Source organism: Cetorhinus maximus, chromosome 4 (genome assembly GCF_964194155.1).
Source record: "Cetorhinus maximus chromosome 4, sCetMax3.hap1.1, whole genome shotgun sequence".
NCBI lineage: Eukaryota > Metazoa > Chordata > Chondrichthyes > Lamniformes > Cetorhinidae > Cetorhinus > Cetorhinus maximus.
In genome coordinates, this window is record NC_135882.1 from 100,707,967 (window position 1) to 100,730,193 (window position 22,227).

The 22,227-nt window shown below is 45.6% G+C and overlaps 1 protein-coding gene across 1 annotated transcript in view; it reads left to right on the forward strand.

Annotated features, from left to right (window-relative positions):
* prkdc (protein kinase, DNA-activated, catalytic subunit) overlaps positions 1-22,227 on the forward strand; it is a 238,827-nt gene that overhangs the window by 120,178 nt on the left and 96,422 nt on the right. Inside the window, exons 50-53 of the mRNA XM_078540537.1 lie at positions 9,695-9,846; positions 11,711-11,842; positions 15,333-15,438; positions 22,019-22,143. Of these exons, the coding sequence (XP_078396663.1) occupies positions 9,695-9,846; positions 11,711-11,842; positions 15,333-15,438; positions 22,019-22,143 (515 nt within the window). The remainder of the gene's footprint in view (positions 1-9,694; positions 9,847-11,710; positions 11,843-15,332; positions 15,439-22,018; positions 22,144-22,227) is intronic.

Below are 22,227 nucleotides of genomic sequence, written 5' to 3' on the forward strand. Positions count from 1 at the left end.
TGAGCAGCCTCCTTGTCAAAGGCCTTCTGGAAGTCCAAGTAGATAACGTCCATTGGCTCTCCTTTGTCTAACCTACATGACGAATCAGAGGCAGTGGAGGGGTCAAGAGAAGTGGTGGTGAGGTAGAGAATGGTGCCATCAGAATACATGCACAACATAAGGAGCTCAGCGGAGTGGGGAATTGAATCTGTGTCCCATCATTTCATGCTATGATGTGATGATACACCAGTACACAGGTTGCTTCCACCATTTTGTTTATAATTAAGAAATGTGTTTACTGAAAGAAGTAACTGTATCATGTAACCTTATTATATGAATGAAGAAATAGCATTTGTAATAGTAAAATGGAAAATGCGAAGGAAGTCTGGTAAGAGTGTGTTGGACATCTCAAGGTGCTGTCTGTTTTTGTTGTATTTTACCGTTTTGACAAATTGCTGCTTTTGTATCAATGCAAAGTGATGTCCAATGCAGGTGATGGTTACAAAATAATATAAATATAATACCAAAACGTTTAATGCAACTCCGAAGTCAGGTTGTTAATCTGAATCTTGAGTGCACTGAAGTCAATTAGTCTGAGATCACTGTAAGGAGATAGCAATCCAGTGACCGTGCAGAAACGGGAGATATAGTTCCAAGTCAGGATGATGTGTGGCTTGGAGGGGAGCTTGCAGGTGATGGTGTTCCATGTGTCTGCTGCCCTTGTCCTTCCAGGTATTAGAGGTTGCGGTTTGGAAGGTGCTATCAGAGGAACCTTGGTGAATTGCTACAGTGCATCTTGTATATAGTGCACACTGCTGCTACTGTGCATCATTGGTGGATGGACTGAATGTTTAGGTTGGTGGATGGGGTGCCGATCAAGTGGGCTGCTTTGTCCTGGAGACGTTAAAGTCCAACTCCCGAACTACAAGCTTATTAGAACTATGGTTACTCATGGCAAGCTGTTTAAAATGTCCAATTCAATAGCAACAATACAACTTGCATTTCTATGTAGTAAAATGGCCCAAGCCACTTCACAGGATTGTTACCGAACAAAATTTGAGACCGAACTACATAAAGAAATAATAGAACAGGACACCAAAAGCTTGGTCAAAGAGGTAAGTTTCAAGGAGTGCCTCAAAAGGAGGAAGGAGTGATCAGCAGGTGGTGAGGTTAGGAAAGGAATTGAAGAGCTTAGGCCCTAGATGCTAGTGTAATGATCGAATTCAGGGGAGTCTGAGAGCAGTGTTGGAGGAACACAGATATCAATGAGTTGTAGAGCTGGAGGAGGTTGCAGAGATACACTGAAAATATTTGCAGCATTTTCAGACAAGGTCAAGGATAAATAATTCTGTTTTATAGCATTTGACTGTTCAATTCTTTTACTGCTGTTGACAGAGCTCTTGCTTGGAGACATGATTCATGGGTAAGTATGTGAGCTCCACGCACCATCTATATGCAATATCTTCACTGCTTTCTCTCAGCATCTGTACCAAGCAACTTCTCATCCTCAGTGATTTCAATCTTAATCTATCATGCTCTCTGGCCTGAGTTAACTGCTTTCCCAACGCACAGTCACAGCTACCCTCTTGACTATGCCATCTCACATGGCTCATTGTGCCAACCACAGACAAGGTCAACTAATCACTTCCTTGTGTCACTCTCCATCCTCTTCTCCACCCCCCCCAATCAAGCTTACTTCCTACTTTTTTTGTAATTCATTCACGGGATGTGGGCTTCACTGGCTGGGCCAGCATTTATTGCCCATCCCTAGATGCCCTTGAGAAGGTGGTGGTGACCTACCTTCTTGAACTGCTGCAGTCCGTGTGATGTAAGTACACCCACAGTGCTGTTAGGAAGGGAGTTCCAGGATTTCCAAGTTCCTGACATTTCCAAGTCAGGATGGTGAGTGACTTGGAGGGGATCTTCCAGGTGGTGGTGCCCCCATCTATCTATCTGCTGCCCTTGTCCTTCGAGGTGGTAGTGGTCGAGGGTTTGGAAGGTGCTGTTGATAGTGGGGGATTCAGTGATAGTAATGTCATTGAACATCAAGGGGTTGGATTCTCTCTTGTTGGAGATGGTAATTGCCTGACACTTGTGTGGTGCGAATGTTACTTGCTGCTTGTCAGCCCAAGCTTGGATATTGTCCAGGTCTTGCTGTATTTGGACATGGACTGCTTCAGTACCTGAGGAGTTGCGAATGGTGCTGAACATTATGCAATCATCAGCGAACATCCCCACTCCTGACCTTACGATGGAAGGAAGGTCATTGATGAAGCAACTGAAGATGGTTGGGCCTAGGACACTACCCTGAGGAACTCCTGCAGTGATGCCCTAGAGCTGAGATATGACTGACCTCCAACAACTACAACCATCTTCCTTTGTGCTAGGTATGACTCCAACCAGCAGAGAGTTTTCCCCCTGATTCCCATTGATTCCAGTTTTGCTAGGGCTCCTTGATGCCAAATGCTGTCAACTCTGTCAAATGCTGCCTTGATGTCAAGGGCAGTCACTCTCACCTCACCTCGGGAGTTCAGCTCTTTTGTCCATGTTTGAACCAAGGCTGTAATGAGGTCAGAAGCTGAGTGGCTCTGGTGGAACCCAAACTGGGCATCATTGAGCAGGTTATTGCTAAGCAAGTGCTGCTTGATAGCACTGTTGATGACCCCTTCCATTACTTTACTGATGATGGAGAGTAGACTGATGGGGTTATAATTGGCTGGGTTGGATTTGCCCTGCTTTTTGTGTACATGACATACCTGGGCAATTTTCCCATAGCCAGGTAGATGCCAGTGTTGTAGCTGTACTGAAACAGCTTGGCTAGGGGTGTGGCAAGTTCTTCAGTACTGTTGCCAGAATGTTGCGAGGTTCCAGAGCCTTTGCAGTATCCAGTGCCTTCAGCCATTTCTTGATATGTGGAGTGAATCAAATTGGCTGAAAGTTGGCATTTGTGATGCTGGGGACCTCCGGAGGAGGCACTTCTGGCTGAAGATTGTTGCGAATGCTTCAACCTTTTCTTTTTCACTGCTGTGCTGGGCTGCTCCATCATTGAGGTTGGGGATATTTGTGGAGCCACCTCCTCCAGTGAGTTGTTTAATTGTCCACCACCATTCAAGACTGGATGTGGCTGAACTGCAGAGCTTAGATCTGGTCCGTTGGTTGTGGGATCACTTAGCTCTGTCTATCACTTGCTGCTTATGCTGTTTGGCATGCAAGTAGTGCTGTTTTATAGTTTCACCAGGTTGACACCTAATTTTTAGGTAAGCCTGGTGCTGCTCCTGGCATGCCCTCCTGCACTCTTCATTGAACCAGGGTTGATCTCCTAGCTTGATGGTAATGGTAGAGTGGGGGATATGCCGAGCCATGAGGTTACTGATTGTGTTTGAGTACAATTCTGCTACTGCTGATGGCCCATAGTGCCACATGGATGCCCAGTCTTGAGTTGCTAGATCTGTTTGAAATCTATCCCATTTAGCACGGTGGTACTGTCACACAACACGATGGAGGGTATCCTCAGTGTGAAGGCGAGACTTCATCTCCACAATGACTGACAGTGCGGTGGTCACTGCAACTGATACTGTCATGGACAGATGCATCTGCGGCAGGCAGATTGGTGAGGATGAGGTCAAGTATGTTTTTCCCTCTTGGTTCCCTCACCACCCACCGCAGACCCAATCTAGCAGCTATGCCATTTAGGACTCAGCCAGCTCCGTCACTCTTGTTGCTACCGAGCCACCCTTGGCGATGGACATTGAAGTCCCTCACCCAGAGAACATTCTGCGCCCTTGCCACCCTCAGTGCTTCCTCCAAGTGATGTTCAACATGGAGGAGCACTGATTCATCAGCTGAGGGAGGGTGGTACGTGGTAATCAGGAGGTTTCCTTGCCCATGTTTGACCTGATGCCATGAGACTTCGTGGGTCCGGCGTCGATGTTGAGGATTCCCAGGGAAACTCCCTCCCAACTGTATACCACTGTGCCGCCACCTCTGCTGGGTCTGTCCTGTCGGTGGGACAGGACATACGCAGAGATAGTGGTGGTGGTGTCTGGGACATTACCTATAAGGTATGTTTCCGTGAGGTTGACTATGTCAGGCTGTTGCTTGACTAGTCTGTGAGACAGCTCTCCCAATTTTGGCACTAGCCCCCAGATGTTAGTAAGGAGGACTTTGCAGAGTCAACAGGGTTGCGATTATCGTTTTCAGTGCCTAATCGATGCCGGGTGGTCCATCTGGCTTCATTCCGTTTTTTTGTCTTTGTAGCGGTTTGTTACAACTGAGTGGCTTGCTAGGCCATTTCAGAGGGCATTTGAGTCAACCACATTACTGAGAGTCTGGAGTCACATGTAGGCCAGACCAGGTAAGGATGACAGATTTCCTTCCCTGAAGGACATTAGTGAACCAGATGGTTAAATTTCTCTCCCAGCTCACTCAACTGTGCTTTCAAATTCCGAACAGTCTAGCCTTTGGCCTTTGTCCTCAACATTCCTGCAATTGCCGATCAGCTCAACGACACCCTCACCTTTGATATCCTAGCCCAAACTAAAACCATTACACTCTCTCACCTTGGCTGTTACCCCCTAGAATGCACCTCATCCCCACTACCTTAAGTCCAAGGTATTCAATCTTAAACAATGTAACTGGTTTAACCATTCATCGGCATAACTGGCTAGACCAAATAAAGCATTATCAGGTCCTGCTTTCATTTGCCAAACTATTTACTATTGCAGGATCAGTTTCTTCTCTACTGCAAACCATTTTCTTAAACCCTTTCCCGCTGTCTCCTCCACCCTCACTTCTAACGAGTGCAAGGAGCCCATGGATTTCTTTGTCACTAAGATTGAGATCATCTGATCAGCTCTTTCTGCTGCTTCCCTCCCTTCCCCTAGCCCAACGAGACAAACTTTCTTTGAGGCTTCCCCTTCTCTCACCCCAAAGTTGCATATTTCCCTAGTTTTCTCTTGTATCCCCTCAAGCCATCTTTGAGCTCAGCATGCCCAGGAGGTCCACCTCTTGCTTTCTTGAACCCATTCCCATGAAACTGCCCAACTTCCTTTCCTGGCTCCCATGTTCGCTGAACAGTTGACATGTTAACAGTTCTGTCTCATCAGAATTGTCATCCTCTCTTTCAAGTCTGCTATCATTACCCCTTTTCTGAAAAAATACCCTTGATCTCCTTGCAAATTTGCCTAGAAAATTACAGCCCTCTCTCCAACCTCCCTTTCCTCTCCAAAGTTTTTGAACTTCCTAGAATACCATGTTTGAATTGTTCCAATCTGTTTTTCACACCTATCACAGTACTGAAATGCCTCTTATCCAAGTCAAAAATTATATCCTATGTGATTGTGACAAAGGTTAAAAAATCTCCCCATATCCTTCTCATTGTGTCTTCAGCCTATGACACGGTTGACCACACCATCCTTCCCCCAACATCTCTCGACTGTCATCTAGCTGGGTGGGACTGCACTCCCCTCGTTCCATTCTTAACTATTCACTCATAGCCAGACAGTCACCTGCAATAACTTCTCATCTCGCCATTTGGTCCTTCTTATTTCTCATTCAAGTGATGCTGCTTGGTGACCTCATCCAAAAACACAGCGTCAGTTTTCACCAGTATACTGATGACACCCAACTCTACCTCACCACCACCTCTCTTGACCTTTCCACCATCTTTAAAATGTCAGAATGCCTATTCAATATCCACTACTGGATAAGTAGAAATTTCTTCCAATTCAATATTGGGAAGGCCGAAACTATCGTCTTTGGACCCTGTGAAAACTCCATTCCCTAGCCACCGACACCATCCCTCTCCCTGACAACTATGTTGAGTTGAACCAGACTATTTGCAACCTTGGCATCATATTTGATTCCAAGATGAGCTTCTAGCCACATATCCATGCTCTACAACACTCTGATAACTGCGCACCTTCATCGGCCTCTTGAGCATCACCGATTTCAGCCGCTCCACTCTTGGCTGCCGTGCCTTCAGTTGCCAAAGTCTAAACTCAGTAATTCTCTCCTAAAATACTCTGCCTCTCTTCCTTCATTTGAGATGCTCCTGAAAGCCTATCTCTTGGTCCAAATTTTTGGACATCTGCCCCAATATCTCTTTATGTGGCTTGGAGTCAAATTTTTTTTGATAATGTACCTGTGAAGTGCCTTGGGACATTTTACTACCTTAAAAGTGCTGTATAATTGCAAGTTGTTGTCTCCTGGACAATCTTTTGCCTATGGAACAGACTTCACATGATTGACTGACAGGAGAATACTGCTGCCAGAATCATTTTTGTTGCTCACTTTGCTGGAGATGCAGCATCTTTCAGGAATCACTGGAGTCGGGGAGGATCCCAGAGGACTGGAAAATCGCTAATGTAACCCCCCTTTTTAAGAAGGGAGTGAGGCTAAAGACGGGAAATTACAGGCTGATTAGCCTGACCTCGGTCGTTGTAAGATTTTTTGAGTCCATTATTAAGGATGAGATTTCAGAATACTTGGAAGTTCATGGTAAAATCGGGCAAAGTCAGCATGGTTTCATCAAGGGGAGGTCATGCCTGACAAATCTGTTAGAATTCTTTGAGGAGGTAACGAGTAGGTTAGACAAAGGAGAGCCAATGGATGTTATCTACTTGGACTTCCAGAAGGCCTTTGACAAGGTGCCGCACAGGAGGCTGCTCAGTAAGATAAGAGCCCATGGTATTAGAGGCAAGGTACTAGCATGGATAGAAGATTGGCTGTCTGGCAGGAGGCAGAGAGTGGGGATAAGGGGGTCCTTCTCAGGATGGCGGCCGGTGACTAGTGGAGTTCTGCAGGGGTCAGTGTTGGGGCCACAACTTTTCACTTTATACATTAATGATCCAGATGAAGGAACTGAGGGATTTCCTGGCTAAGTTTGCAGATGATACAAAGATAGGTGGAGGGACAGGTAGTATTGAGGAGGTGGGGAGGCTGCAGAAATATTTGGACAGGTTAGGAGAATGGGCAAAGAAGTGGCAGATGGAATACAACATGGGGAAGTGTGAGGTCATGCACTTTGGTAGGAAGAATAGAGGCAGAGACTATTTTCTAAATGGGGAGAGAATTCAGAAATCTGGAGTGCAAAGGGACTTGGGAGTCCTAGTCTAGGATTCTCTTAAAGTTAACTTGCAGGTTGAGTCGGTAGTTAGGAAGGCAAATGCAATGTTGGCATTTATTTCGAGAGGACTAGAATATAAAAGCAGGGATGTGCTGCTGAGACTTTATAAGGCTCTGGTCAGACCACATTTAGAATATTGTGAGCAATTTTGGGCCCCGTATCTCAGGAAGGATGTTCTGGCCCTGGAGAGGGTCCAGAGGAGGCTCACGAGAATGATCCCAGGAATGAAAGGCTTAACATATGAGGAACGTTTGAGGACTCTGGGTCTATACTCGATGGAGTTTAGAAGGATATGGGGGGATCTGATTGAAACTTACAGAATACTGAAAGGCCTGGATAGAATGGACATGGGGAAGATGTTTCCATTAGTAGGAGAGACTAGGACCCGAGGGCACAGCCTCAGAGTAAAGGGAAGACCTTTTAGAACAGAGATGAGGAGAAACTTCTTTAGCCAAAGAGTGGTGAATCTATGGAATTCATTGCCACAGAAGGCTGTGGAGGCCAGGTCATTGAGTGTATTTAAGACCAAGATAGATAGGTTCTTGATTGGTAAGGGGATCAAAGGTTACGGGGAGAAGGCGGGAGAATGGGGTTGAGAAACCTATCAGCCATGATTGAATGGCGGAGCAGACTCGATGGGCCAAATGGCCTAATTTCTGCTCCTATGTTTTATGGTCTTATCACTGGAATGTTGTGAAAATTCTTCAATGTTTTGCATATGCACATACCTTGAAAAGTATGCATGTGGTTGTTTTTAATGATGTTACTGTTTGTTTATTGGTTATATTTTGAATAGAAAATATTTGAGCAGATTTGTTATTTGATCTTTACAAGTACTAGTTTTTTAATGTTTTTTTTAAGTCCGAGAATATTTAAACAAGAAAGCGGCTCCATTGTATTAGTTAGTTAGGCATCCGTCCGTCTTGGGAGACGATGGGCTTCGCCCAGAGTATATGTCCGTTCTGTATTGAACATCGTCTGTAGACGTGAATTTGTGAGTGGCAGTCCCTTCTGCAGCTGGCACAGATGAATAGAGTTGGCCCAAGGACGACTAATTTTTTTTTCCCTTCCCTTCTGGCGGGCTCTCTTTTCCACCATCTGGTCATTTCTTTTGCCCCCTGCTTTTTCCATGCCTTTCCTGACTGCTTGTCTCCAGGCACTGTGGTCAGCAGTGAAGACTTTCCAAGCACTGACTTGATGCTGGTCAACTTGAAGTCTTGCTTGCAGACATCCTTATTTAGGTAATGATTTATGATTGATTTTTAGTGAATGTGACATTTGAGACAATTGGCATGCAGCATACCTTCCAGACGTAGCAGACTGAGATGCACCAAGGGAGCATTTCAGATCACAGAAATGCATAATGGATTTGTTAAAAGAAAATCATGTCCAAGAAACTTGATTGACTTTTTTAATGCAGTAACGAAGAGGGCTGATGAGAATAGTGCAGTTGATATGTGTATGAACTTTCAAAAGGTGATTGATAGAAGTGCGTTGAATTCATGTAGGATTAAAGGAGCAATGACACCTTGGATATAAAATTGGCTATGGGATAGAAAACAGTAGTTTTTTTTCAGACTGGAGGGAAGTGTGCAGTGGTGTCACCTCGAGGCTGGTGTTCGGATCATTGTTTCATTTGACATTGGATATAGGGGGGCATACTTCCAATGTTTATAGATAACATGAGAGTCGGAAATGTAGTAAACAGTAAGGAGGGTAGTAATGGAATTCAGGAGGACATAAATGGACAGATGCGTGGCAGATGAAATTTACTGCAGAGAAGTGTGAAATGATGCATTTTGTAAGGAAGAGTGACGAGAAGCAAAATGAATTCAATGGCATAATTTTAAAGGGGTACAGGAACCAAACAGACCAAAGGCATCCTTTGCTTTGAGTAGAGGCATAGAGTATAACAGCCACAAAATTATGCTAAATTTTTATAAAGCCCTCCAACTGGAGTGTTGTGGTCAATTTTGACTCCTTCCTTTGAGATGCTCCTGAAAGCCTATCTATCTCTTAGACAAAGGTTTTGGACATCTGCCCCAGTGTCTCTTTCGGGTGGATATCGAGCTTTTGGAGAGGATGCAGAGAAGATTTACCAGCACAGCACTGGAGATGATGGATTTCAGTTACTTGAAGAAGCTGGGATTGTTTTCCTTAGAACAGAGGGAAGTTTAATAGAGGTATTCAAAATTATGAAGGGTTTTGATAGAGAAAATAAGAAGAAACTGCTTTCACTGGCAGGAGGATCAGTAATCAGAGAACACACATTTATGGTAACCTGCAGAAGAACCAGGGTTGAGATGAGCAGTTATTTTAGAGTGAGTTGTGACCTGGAATGCACTACCTCAAAGGGTGGTGGAAACAGATTCAGTAGTAACTTTCAAAAAAATAATTGTTTGTATATGTCTGAAAAGGAAAGAAATGCAGAGCTATGGGAAATGAGCAGGGGAGCAGGACTCATTGGATGGTTCTTCCAAAGAGCTGGCACCGGTGCAATGGACTAAATGGCCTCCTGTGCTGTATGCTCTGATGATGAGAAGTACGGCCTCAGATTAAGTTATGTTAATTCTTGATTATTGTTGTTAGGGAAATCTGAAGAATGAGATCCTGGCGAATCGCCTCTTGGAGTTCCTAATGAAGAATTCCTTTCACGAGAAGAGGGCAGTGTTCAGGCACAACCTGGAAATCATTAAGACAGTAGTTGAATGCTGGAAGGATTGTCTGTCTATCCCTTACAGGTGAGCAGTGGGTTTTGCATCAGATTGCCCATTTGGCATTACTTTTACCTGCACAAATCCAAGTGGTGCGATGCTTCCTGTATATTAGGCTATAATAAAGCAGGTGCAGAAGGTTTTGAAGAAAATGGTTTCAGTCAGAAGCTAAAACAAAATCTAACATTTATGTAGAGCCTTTTACAGCGTCAAGATGTTCCAAATGACTTTATAGCCATTAATGTAGGAAAAGTGATATTTTCACACAGCAAGGTCCCATAAACAGTAATATGATAATGACCAGAATCTTTTTTTGTCAGGGCACCAGGAATAACTTCCTTTCACTTCTTGGAAAATCATGCCAACCTGAGAGGACAGCCATGGATTAACATTCCATCTGAAAGGCAGCACCTGAAAGAGTGCAGCACTCCCTCACTGCTGCACTCGCATGTCAAACTAGATTTTATGCACAAGTCACTCGACTGGGACTTAAACACGTTGACCTTCCGACTCAGAAGCGACAGTGCTGCACTGAGCTACGGCTGACCCCTCATTTATAGAGAAGAAGCATAGAAAAGTTGTGGTACAAAGAGTCTCCATTCAGTGCATTGGGTCTGTGGTGGCTGAAAAAGAACGATCAATCCTAATCTCTCTTTCCAATTCTTGGTCTTTAACCCGCTAGGTTACACCATCTCAAGTATATACCCAAGTGTTTTTTTTTCAGTGTGAAGTGGCAGAGAGTTCCCGATCCCCCATCACACTCTTGATGAAAAGTTTCTCCTAGATTCCCTTTTAATCTTCCTGCCAGCTAGTTTAAATCTATCCCCCCTAGTTATTGACCTCTCAGCTAATGGAAGCACATCCTTCTGATTCACAGTATCTCGGCTCTTTTTTTTATTCGTTCATGGGATGTGGGCATCACTGGCTAGGCCAGCATTTATTGCCCATCCCTAATTGCCCTTGAGAAGATGGTGGTGAGCTGCCACCTTGAACTGCTGCAGTCTCTGTGGTGTAGGTACACGCACAGTGTTGTTAGGGAGGGAGTTCCAGGGTTTTGACCCAGGACATTGAAGGAATGGTAATATCTTTCCAAGTCAGGATGCTGAGTAGCTTGGAGGGGAACTTGCCACATATCTGCTCCCCTTGTCCTTCTAGATGGTAGCGGTTGTGGGTTTGGAAGGTCTGTCGAAGGAACTTTGGTGAGTTTGTGCAGTGCATCTTGTAGATGGTACACACTGCTGCTAATGTGTTTTGGTGGTGGAGGGAGTGAATGTTTGTGGATGGGGTGCCAATCAAGCGAGCTGCTTTGTTCTGGATGGTGTCAAGGTTCTTGAGTGTTGTTGGAGCTGCACTCATCCAGGCAAGCGGAGAATATTCCATCACGCACTCCTGCCTTTTAGATTGTGGACAGGCTTTGGGGGAGTCAGGAGGTGAGTTACTCGCTGCAGGATTTCTAGCCTCTGACCTACTCTTGTAGCCACAGTATTTATATGTTCGTTCAGTTCAGTTTCTGGTCAATGGTAACCCCTAGGATGTTGATCGTGGGGGATTCAGCAATGGTAAAACCGTTGATGTCAAGGGGCGATGGTTAGATTCTGTCTTGTTGGAGATGGTCATTGCCTGGCACTTGTATACATCTCAGTTAATTCTGCCCTCAGCCGCCTCTGTTCCAAAGAAAACAATCCCAACTTGTATTCAAAGCTAAAACTCTCCATTCCTGGCAACATGCTCATATAAAACTTAACAGGATAAAATAGCAGAAAAAGGAAAAAAATGTTGCTTTCTACAATGTACAATACTGTAGCACCTGATGTTAGATTATGTTGTGAAAAGTCTTTGGCAGTGTATTTTTTTATCTTAACATTTGAAAATGTTGTTGTAAATTGTGCAGCTTGATCTTTGAGCGATTTGCTGGAAGGGATCCGAATACCAAAGACAACTCTGTGGGCATCCAGTTGCTTGGGATTGTCCTTGCCAATAACTTGCCACCATATGATCCTAAATGTGCAATTGACAGTGAAAGGTAAGATGAAAATTATTTACTAATATTAGCAGGAAAGATTTCGGGATTCTGAAACTATAAACCTGTTCAAACTTCCTGGCTGATTTTCATGAATTTAATATTGTAATCCAAACAGAATAAAACATTGCTTAGTAATGAAATTCTGTGCCATGATGCCCTTAGTGTATGCATTGTAAACCCATGTTTATAAAGAGGCAACATTGCGTGTCACATATTGAGTAAAATTTCAATCCTACAGCATCATTTGCTTTGTATTAAATTAAGAAACTGTTTGGTTTGAACATCTATAATCCTTTTGTGTTCTCCAAGTGGCACATCAACCACCCATTAGACTTGTTGGCGTACAGCTACTTTTGATGTCACACTCAATAGAACAGACAGCTATAGGAAGAATGAGAAGGATTTATGATTAAAATGAAGTTATGTTTTAATATGCTTCAGATAATTGGGGCCTGAAATTGATCCCCTGACTGAGATTGAATTTGCCCTCTTTTTTTTGTTGTGTAGAGGACACGTCTGGACAATTTTCCATATTTTTGGGTATATTCCAATGTTGCAGCTGTACTGGAACAGTGCCAGGGCTGCAGCTAGTTCTGGAGCACAAGTCTCCAGTACAGCCAGGAAGATTTTCAGGACCCAATGCCTTGGCTGTATCCAGTCCTTCAGCAATTTCTTGACATCATACAGAGTGAATCGAATTGTCTGAAGATTAGCATCTGTGATGGTGGGAACACCAAGAGGAGGCCGAGATAAATCATTCAGTTGGCACATCTGGCTGAAGATGATTGCAAACACTTCAGCCTGTTTTTTGCACTGGCATGCTGGGCTCCCCCATCATTGGGAATGTGCATGTCTTTTGAGCTTCCTCCTCCCAATAGTTGTTAAAATGTCCACCACCATTCATGACTGGATGTGACAGGACTACAGAGCTTTGAACTGATCCACTTGCTGATTGTGGGATTGCTTATATTATCTATAGCATGCTGTTGCTGCTTTCTAGCATGCATGTAGTCCTGTGTTAAAGCTGCACCATCTCAGTTTTAGAATAGTTTTGTGTTGCTCTTGACATGCTCTCCTGCACTCATCTTTGAACCAGGATTGATCCCCTGGCTTGATGGTAATGGCAGAGTGAGGGATATGCCAGACCAAGCAGTTACAGATTAATTCAATACAATTATGTTGCTGCTGATGATCCACAGCACCTTATGGGTGCTCAGTTTTGAGCTGCTAGCTCTGTTCTGAATCTATCCCATTTTGCATGGTGGTAGTGCCAAACAACATGATAGACAATATTCTCAGTGTGAAGATAGGACTTTCTTTTCACAAAGATGTTGTGGTTGTTGCTCCTACCAACACTGTCATAGGTAGATGTATCTGAGATAGCTAAATTGGTGAGGATGAGGTCATGTGGATTTTACCCTCTTGGTTCTCTCACCACTTGCTATATGTCCAGTCTAACGGATATGTCCTTCAGGCTTCAACCAGCTCAGTCAGTACTTGTACCTGAACCTGAACCATTGCTCCCAGTCTCCTGACTCGCTACATACAGCCTGTGGTGTTTCTCTAAGTGCCTCCCAAAATCAGCAAGAGCAATAGTAACATAATCTGCCGGGCAGAAAATGGGCAGGTTCAGGTCAGCTACCTGCATTATACCCTGCCCAATTTTAGTCTCCATTGAAGGGAGTAACCTCGCATCCTCCTGCTGAGTTTGGTTACAATAACCCCCAGTATTCTCCACAGTTTAGTTCATCTGAACAGACGGCGTAGAGTCTTTGTATGTGGGTTACTCTGGCTTGGGTGGTGGGCATACTTTAACAGCTGTTCAGATGTACACATTTGGCATAAAGGGACTCAATGAAGACTCCAAGTTTGTACAAAGTGTTTTTTTAGCATAATCATGTGCTTCACTTTTTTTTCTAACCAAAACACAAGTAAAGGTTGCTATGTTTGGCAAACGTTGTTTAGAAAATGAAAGAAAAATGTTTTAGTTGATCTGCAAATAGTGTTAAGAAATGGAGATAGTTTAAGTAAGTTATATTGGTATTTGTGGGTGTTAGGAATGAGTTTTAGCTTTCATGTTTAAGTTTGATTTGTATTTCTGTATCTGTGTTGAGAAAAAGTTAAGTTGAGTTTTAGTTTCACTTTAAAATGTGCCTGCATTTCTCATGAGAGTTTACGACTGTAAGAGAAATGAAGGAAACATGAGTAGAAAAAACTGAGCTGTTGCCTAGCAGCAGGGGTCCAGGGAGGCAGGCCCCTCCCACAGACACACAAACAGCAGATACTTGAAACAGCTGTTTTTAAGTTCAGTTTTAAAGACAGCTGCCAGGCAGAAGCAGCCTAGAAAGCTCAGATAGCCAGTCCCAAGCTAAAGTTGGTTGAAAGCTGCCAGGGAAAGACTGGGGAAAAGGGGACAGATAGCCAGTCCCAAGCTAAAGACGAAAGTCCCCAAGAACCCAGGGGAGTGGAACAGGAGAAAGTCCTAAGCAGACCTTCTTGTCAAAGGAAGGACAGGAAGCTGGATAAGATCCTGTTAAGTGAAGTTGAGAGTGAGGGGCAGAGAAAGGCTTCAAGCTTAAAGCTCCAAGCTGCGGGAAGCTGAGTCAAAGTGATATAAAGACTTGTGGGAAGTCAGAAGGTCCAAAGAGGCAACTGAAGGTTTGTAATGCTTTGCTATGGGCATGTGAAGCAGTGGTGCATTGTTGACAGCTGAGTTGGTGAGAGTGCATGGAAGAAAGCTTGAATGCATGTGGTGACCCAGGGGAGAGGAACATTGGAAGGAGAGTTCGACACCCTGGAAATAAACCCTTGTAGAAGGCATCTGAGAGAAAGTGTCGGTTTGGGAGGAAATTTGAAGGCGTGGTCTTGGAGAGAGTAGATTGGAACCCTCGTGTGAAAGGCAGAGTGCAGTGAGACTGGTGGTTCATGGTGTGACAAGCAACTGGGGGAGTTGATGAGAGATCCATTGCATGTCTGGGGTGGCATCCGTCACTTGGTTTCAGAGTGTGTGGTGTCTGACTACAGGTTGCCTATTGGTTTACATGGATGGTGTACTTACTGTGAACATGAGGGTATAAAATAGCTTTTGTAACTTGTATTATCCTTTTGTAACTTGTATTATCCTTAGAAATCTACATATCTGTAAAGGTATAGTTGTGAGTGAAGGAGTATTATAATGTAGTTAATCTTTTCTTGTTTAATAAATGTTTTATGCTTTTGTTAAAAGTTCATTAGCTGACTCCGGTGACTGTGTTCAGTAGCCCCTCTCCACGTATCTAAACAAACAAAAGTTAGGATCTATCAAGCTGGATTCCACCCTGGGATCAGGCTTTTCCAGTTGTAACCTCAGCTGGGAATCATAACAATAGTATACCTGTATAGTATTTTCTTTATTCTAGATTTTGTATTCTATTGGATGACAGCCAATTATATTTAATCATTTAAAACTTATATTAGTAGATTGTTCTAATGTATGTTTTTCTTCTGTCAGGTACTTTCAGAGATTGGTGCATAACATTTCCTTAACACGATATAAAGAGGTGTATGCAGCTGCTGCCGAGGTCCTTGGGCTTGTCCTGCAATATTTAGCAGAAGAAGTGAGCACCTTATGTTTAAATAACTAGTACAACTTCATGTTTTTGGTGAATCTTTCATTGGCAGTTTTTTCAGTGTACAATGTCTTTGTGCCTTACATCTCTTATAGGGGGGTGGTGGATGTGTGAGCTGTGGCACAGCAGATGTGGATACAATCATTATTGAACATACATTTTTCTTTTCTTCATTTAAGAAATTCATGATCTTTCCTCTTTAGTATCCTATACCAGACATCATTCCTCTCAGTGAGAGGATGGAGAGAGGCCTTTCTCATATGTCTGCCAGTATTGTTTTTCTATTGACAACAATAGTGCACAAGATTGGAGCAGTATGACTTTTCTTTGAAGTTTTTAACCTGGCCTCTTATTCTGCAGTGATGGAGGTAAATCTTAACGTCACTGTTTGAGGAACTGTTGGCGGCACAATATCTAGTGTATCACACATGGGGCAGAATGGTTTAGCTTGGCGGGCAGGCACGAACTTGACCTGCCTGAGCGTTAAATAAAGCGCGTTGTCATCAGCCGAGTGTGCCAATGTCAACGTGCACTCTAGCGATATTTCACTAGGCGGGTGCACGGTGGAGATGGAGGCATGCCCGCCATTAATTAGATGGCCAGTTAAGGCCTTTGAGACACTAATTGTCTCCAACTTTATGTAGCCCGTGCAATTTTTAGGCTGTCGCACGGGCAGGCCACAATTTGCAAAACCTCATCCACGAGTGGGATAAGAGGGGTCAGTGGCCTTGTCAAAGGAATTAGTGAGGAGTGCAGGGTATCTCTTGCTGCTGGTTGCAACTGTGAACAGGACAGCTTCATTTCACTTCAGAGCTGCATTCGGATACTTTAGAGGCTTCAGTTCAGGACTCAACTGTTGTGAATCCTCCAGGGTCCTGGAAAACATCATGTGGGGTCTTCCAGGTATCAGACAGCCTAGCCTTATGCTGGTAATGGGGATTGTGGTCTCTGCTGGAGGCACCGATTCTGAGGAGGAAGAGAGGGCCAGAAGGAGGAGGAGGCCAGGTGCCCCTATTCAGCTTCCAGTGGAGCAACCTGTGGGAGGAGAGGTGCAGGCACAAGGGGCGTAGATCCAACAGGAAGTCCAAGGCAGAAGGAGCCGCAGAGGACACCAATATCCTGCTGCCAGGGTTTACAGGCGGTGATGCAGCTACCTCAATGTGTCTGAGGTGCAATGCCGACGGAGGCTCTGTCTCTCAAGGGAGACAGTGACCTCCATCTGTCAGAGGATCCACCCTGAGATGATTTCCTACTGTGTGGATGGACACCCCATGCCAGTGGCGCTGAAGGTCACAGTGGCCCTCAACTTCTATGCTTCCGGCTCTTTCTAGGGGCCAGTAGGGGATCTTTGTGGGGTCTCTCAATCAGCTGTCCACAGTTGCATCAAACTGGTGACAGATGCACTGTTCAGGCGTGCATTGACTTTCATTCTTTACCATATGGACGAGGTCAGCCAGGCCGAGCGAGCCAGAGGCTTTGCAGTGATTGCTGGCTTCCCCCGTGTCCAGGGTGAAACCGATTGCACACGTGGCCACCAAGGCACCACCGGGTAAGCCGGGAGCCTTTGTCAACAGGAAGGGATTCCACTTCATGAATATGCATATAGTGTGTGATCACAGGATGCAGATTCTGCAAGTGTGTACAAGGTACCCTGGCAGCTCCCATGACGCTTACATCCTCAGATACTCCCAGGTGCCGAGACTCTTCAGTGCTCCAGACCGACTGGATGGATGGTTGGTGGGTGACAAGGGCTATGTGTTGAAGAAGTGGCTCATGACACCTCTCTGCCACCCGAGGACAGAGGCCGAAAAGCGGTACAACAGGAGCCACGCCTCCACAAGGGCGGCGGTAGAGAGAACCATCGGTCTTCTCAAGATGCGTTTCTGATGCCCGGACCGTTCAGGGGGCACACTCCAATACCCGGGGGGATAGTGTGTCACTGATAATGATTGCATGCTGCGCTCTCCACAATCTGGTGCTGGAAAGGGGGGACGCAGTGGAGGAAGATGATGTTGACACAGCTGTTCTGCCAGCAGACGGTGAGTTCAGTAGTAAGGACGAGCACAGTCAGGAGAATGCTGAGGGCATAGATGCAGACCTGGGTAACCTACAGGGACACTGAAATGCTTTGATCCTTCAGTTAGCCTACCAAATAAGAACCACCACCACATGCCAGGGCTGCAGGCGCTATACTCGATCCCTGACGGGACCAGTTCCTTGGTCAACAACATAAACTTTTGCCTTTGCAATAAAGTTTCAGGAAACACAAGTCCATCATAACGTCATGGTCTACCCTGCACCTAAAGAACAAACGTAGCATAAGAGGCCAGTTGCACAAAATAACATCTCATTTACTTGTGAATGTTAAACGTTGCAGAAATTAACATGAACCAGTGATTTCCATCGCACCATTTTAAAGATAAAAGAAAAATGGGAGAACCAAATGTCACCTGTGATAAGCCCGCATTGTGCTTAAGGTGCTTTAACTTTTTGCTTGTAGGTGCTATGTCTAGGTGCTTCCCCCACGCTGGCAGTGGCATTGGAGACAGTCTTCTCACTCTGCCGTCTTGTTGGCCTTGACTTTGGTGAGCATCCTCTGGCCCTTGGAGCCTGTGCTGGCCCCGCCTGGGAGGGAGCGGCCAGTGCCATGGCTGGTATCTCCCCAGTCGCTGCAGCCTCATCAGATGCCACTGTCACTGGCAGATGGGCAGAGGAGCTGCTGCCATCATCCAGAGTGCCCTGAGAAGAGCCTACAGAGATGACAGGCAGCTCGTGCGCCAACGAGGTTGCTTTGGACCTCCCTGCTCACCATTGATGGATAGGCACCTAGCTGGGATACTGGGTATCCAATCCATCTCCCACACAGACACTGACCAGCTGAGATCATTTCCGGTGTGAGGGCTTGCAGGTCTGAGTGCATCCCCATGAGTCCCTGGAGGAGCCTCTTCATGAGTCGCCACTGTCTCCTTGGAGGCGGCATTGCGCTCGGCCATGAGGGTCAACGGAGTGCTTATGCTGCGCGTGGACTCCACAGCGGACACCACAGCACGCAATCCCTCATGTATCTCCACCAGATCCTCCCGCACACCCTGTTGGACATCCAGCAGCTGCTGCCTCATGGACTCCAGAGGCCCATCATTAGCCATCGACTGAGCATTGTCCTGGTCCCCAGCAGTCCTCCGACTGCTGACACCCTGGGCACTCTCTGCCTCTGCCTGCACCTCAAGCGAGTGTGAAGTGCCCTCACCAATGTGCACCGATAGACTAGACGGTGATGTTATGCCCACCAAAGTGCTGGTATCTGCGCTGCTACCTGCTTGACAGAGAGGGTGTGACACAGGTGTGTGATGAGCATGGTAGTCCTTGGGTTGGGTGGGCCTTCAGGATCCTCATAATGAATTGCTGATGAGCCTAAAAGGGAGAAGAAGGACACGTCATTAGTTTAAGTCATGAAACTGTCACTGTGCATGCCTGGCACCCTGATGAGACAGAGATTTGCATCATGGCCCCCTCGTCTTTCGATTATCAATGGGGATTCCAGGTTCCTGGCTCACATCGATATAGAGACAACACGAATAAAGTCAGAGGTCTACTGCACAGAAAAAGGCCCTTCGGCCCATCGAGTCTACGCCAGTCAAACAAGTACCTAACTATTCTAATCCCATTTTCCAGCACTAGGCCCGTAGCCTTGTATGCCATGGCATCGCAAGTGCACATGGTAGCAATAACCAACATTCTCAACTCAAGTGCACTGCACTCTTACCTCCCTCTGGCACCCCAACCTCACCACAGCCACTTGACTGAGGTGCATGGCGCTTCTCCAGCTCCAGGGCCTCCTGCTCGTATAGCGTGAGGATGAGGAGGTGTGGGGGTCCCCGCCAGTCCACGACCTCTCTGCATTGTTATAGGATGCTTTCTCAAAGGATAGAGGAGCATTGATTAGTCCACTCTCTACCTGCAGTGCCATTGCAACCTGGCCACTCCCACCTGAGGAACACCTCACAGGGCCTATGATCCTGGAACCGCAAGGTTCTCAGCCCAAGCAGCCGGGGCTCACCCCTTTGGCCAGCTCCTGCCTCATTGACATTTGGCACTCACACTCTAACACCTCTGTGGTCCATGGGGGGGATGGGCAGCTTCTAACTGTTCTGCAAAGTGACCCATGCCAGCATGGTACTCACCCTTCCTGACCGCAGGAGATCATTCCGGCACTGCACCCATGTGTGTCTCACCACGTCGTGGCTGCTGATCCTGGATGCCACCTCCTGCCAGGCATTTTTGGTGAGGTGGGGGTGGGGAGGGGTGGGGGGGGGGGGTCTCCTTCGCCCGTCCCTGGGAACAAGGGTTTCTCTCCTGGCTGCCGCCACCTCCAGGAGGGCCACAAGGCACTCATCGGAAAACCATGGGGCCAACTGCCCCACCATCCTGCCCTCTCGCCTGCTGTGTCCACCCACTACAGTTTCCATTCGCAACACTTCCACGTCCTTCGGTGGCAGCCTTCCAGGGGCTGCCGAGGCCACATTTGAATCGGCATTGGACTCGGCGGACCTCATGCCCCCACCCGCCCCTTCGCACACATTCCAGACCGCGTATCACGCTGGGTGGGCCTTAATTGGTCCACCCGCGTAAAATCGCATTGCGCTGCCGATCACGTGCGGAGATTGGCTTCCTGGCCGATCCCGCACGCCAAGGGTAAAATTCTGCTCATGATGTTTCAACTATTCAACAGTGTTATTACATATGTAAAATATTTTTATATGAAACTAAATATTCATTGATTTACATTCATTCCTCACAGTAATAATGGAGATTGGAGAGACATTTTGACACTCTTACACTTGCTGATTTAGTTTCCTTGCATCTAGCATTGATAAAGCGTCAAATTATACTTCGGAGATGCGTCAGGACAGGTCTCCGATGTCTTACCGCCTCCAGGGGAGTTTCCCATGGGCAGGATGGGAAAAAAGTCAGCAGCCCACTCCACGGAGATGTGCAGACAAATAGGTGAATTAAGGCCCCACTTCAAAAGGCAGCAGCAGTTTCCTGCCGTCGGACAACCCCCCACCGAGTGCGGGGCCAGAAGATTGGTGGGCCTCTGCAGGCTACATTAAATGGCTGCATCAGGGGCCGCAAGGCCCACAGGGTTTGAGGACTGGCTGAAGTCCTTTTTGTCCAGTCCTTAACTGGATGGCAAATACGGAGATGATCAATTCGGAGCTGCCTCATAAAAGTTGTGCCATTGAGCAAGCTGCTGGCAGGTGTGGGCTCCGTATCCTGCCCATATGAACCCAACATCGAGGTCCTGATGCCTGCAGGGAAATTCCAGCCTGTGTTTCTATATTTGCCATAATAAATATTTCCCCAGCACTAAATCATGTAGTATGTTGCTCATTTTTTTGATAGCCACTTGTTTTGATATTAAGCACTTGCAAACTAGATACAGAGTGAATTTTTCATTATTACGTCCCAACAATGTGTCTTAACTGCTACTTCACACTATTCTCCAGGGGGAGAGAGGGAAGTGTGTGAAGCTAGGAAAACAACAACAACATTGTAAAAAGGAAACTTGAGGCATTTTCCTTTATTCCTTTATAGGATGTGGGCATTGCTGTCTGGACCAGCATTTATTGCCCATCCCTAATTGTCCTCGAGAAAGTGATGGCGATCGCAGCGGTGGCGCGAGAGGGGCTGCAATTGGCAGAGGGGAGACTGAAGGCTTCCTTGGGTTGGGAAAGGAGGGGATGAGCAGGACAGAAGCACTCCTACTCCTCCTGCCTACAAGGAATTCTGTAAAAAATACCTTCTTGAGCTGGGAGTTCCTACTTGCGTTTTATTGCTAAATTTCCTGAGCACTGGGAAACCTGCACGTCAATTGTTAAAATTAAATCATACTCCTAGTTGCACTGTGGGAACCTGAGTTAAATAAGTGTCCCACATCTCCAGGGTGAGACACTTGCACACCTTGAAACGTGCAGCCATAAAAGTACAGACATGTTTCTTTTTAACCCCCACTCTCTCCCATCCATCATGGTGAGGTTTTTGTTGAAGTCTATGTTTGACTTTAAGTAAAATGTCCTAAAGATAGTAATCCTAACGATAGTAACCCCTCTCAACGGTTTGAATACTATTCACAAAACCCATTAGCACTTGATAATCCAGAAGTATTAGCTGTTTAAAAGAAGCTAAAGGAAGACCTGTCTTCAGTAGGCACCCAAGCAGATTAGATTACTCAACAGTAGCCTCAAAGCCCTTCAATGATACTCACTGAGCATGACCGTTAAATCATTAAATAAATTCTGGTGAAAAGTTATCAATCTGGTTTTCTCATTTCACAGATGCTGCCAGAACTGCTGAATATTTCCAGCATTTTCTATCTTTATTTAAAATTTTCAGCACCCTCAGTATTTTGCTCTTGCATTATGGCATTGAAATGGTTCCTTTTCTGCAAAATAATTTAATTTTATTTATTATTCCAGAAAAATAATGTAATTCCTGTGATTTTCTTTGCCCAGCTGTTTCACCTAATGTTGTTAGAGCTAAATATTACAGTCATATTCTTATTTTGCAGCAATTGGATGTTGCGATTCATGATTTAGTTGTTAAGGAATTACAGCAACTTCACAGCACGAAGGAGGACAAGTTTATTGTGTGTTTGAGTAAGATTGTGAAGCATTTCCCACCTTTTGCTGACAGGTAATGGTTTGAAATTTGTAATGCAGCCTGAAAAACTTAACTTTACAGTACAAATCCTAATTGAAAAGATCCGGTGCAGCAACT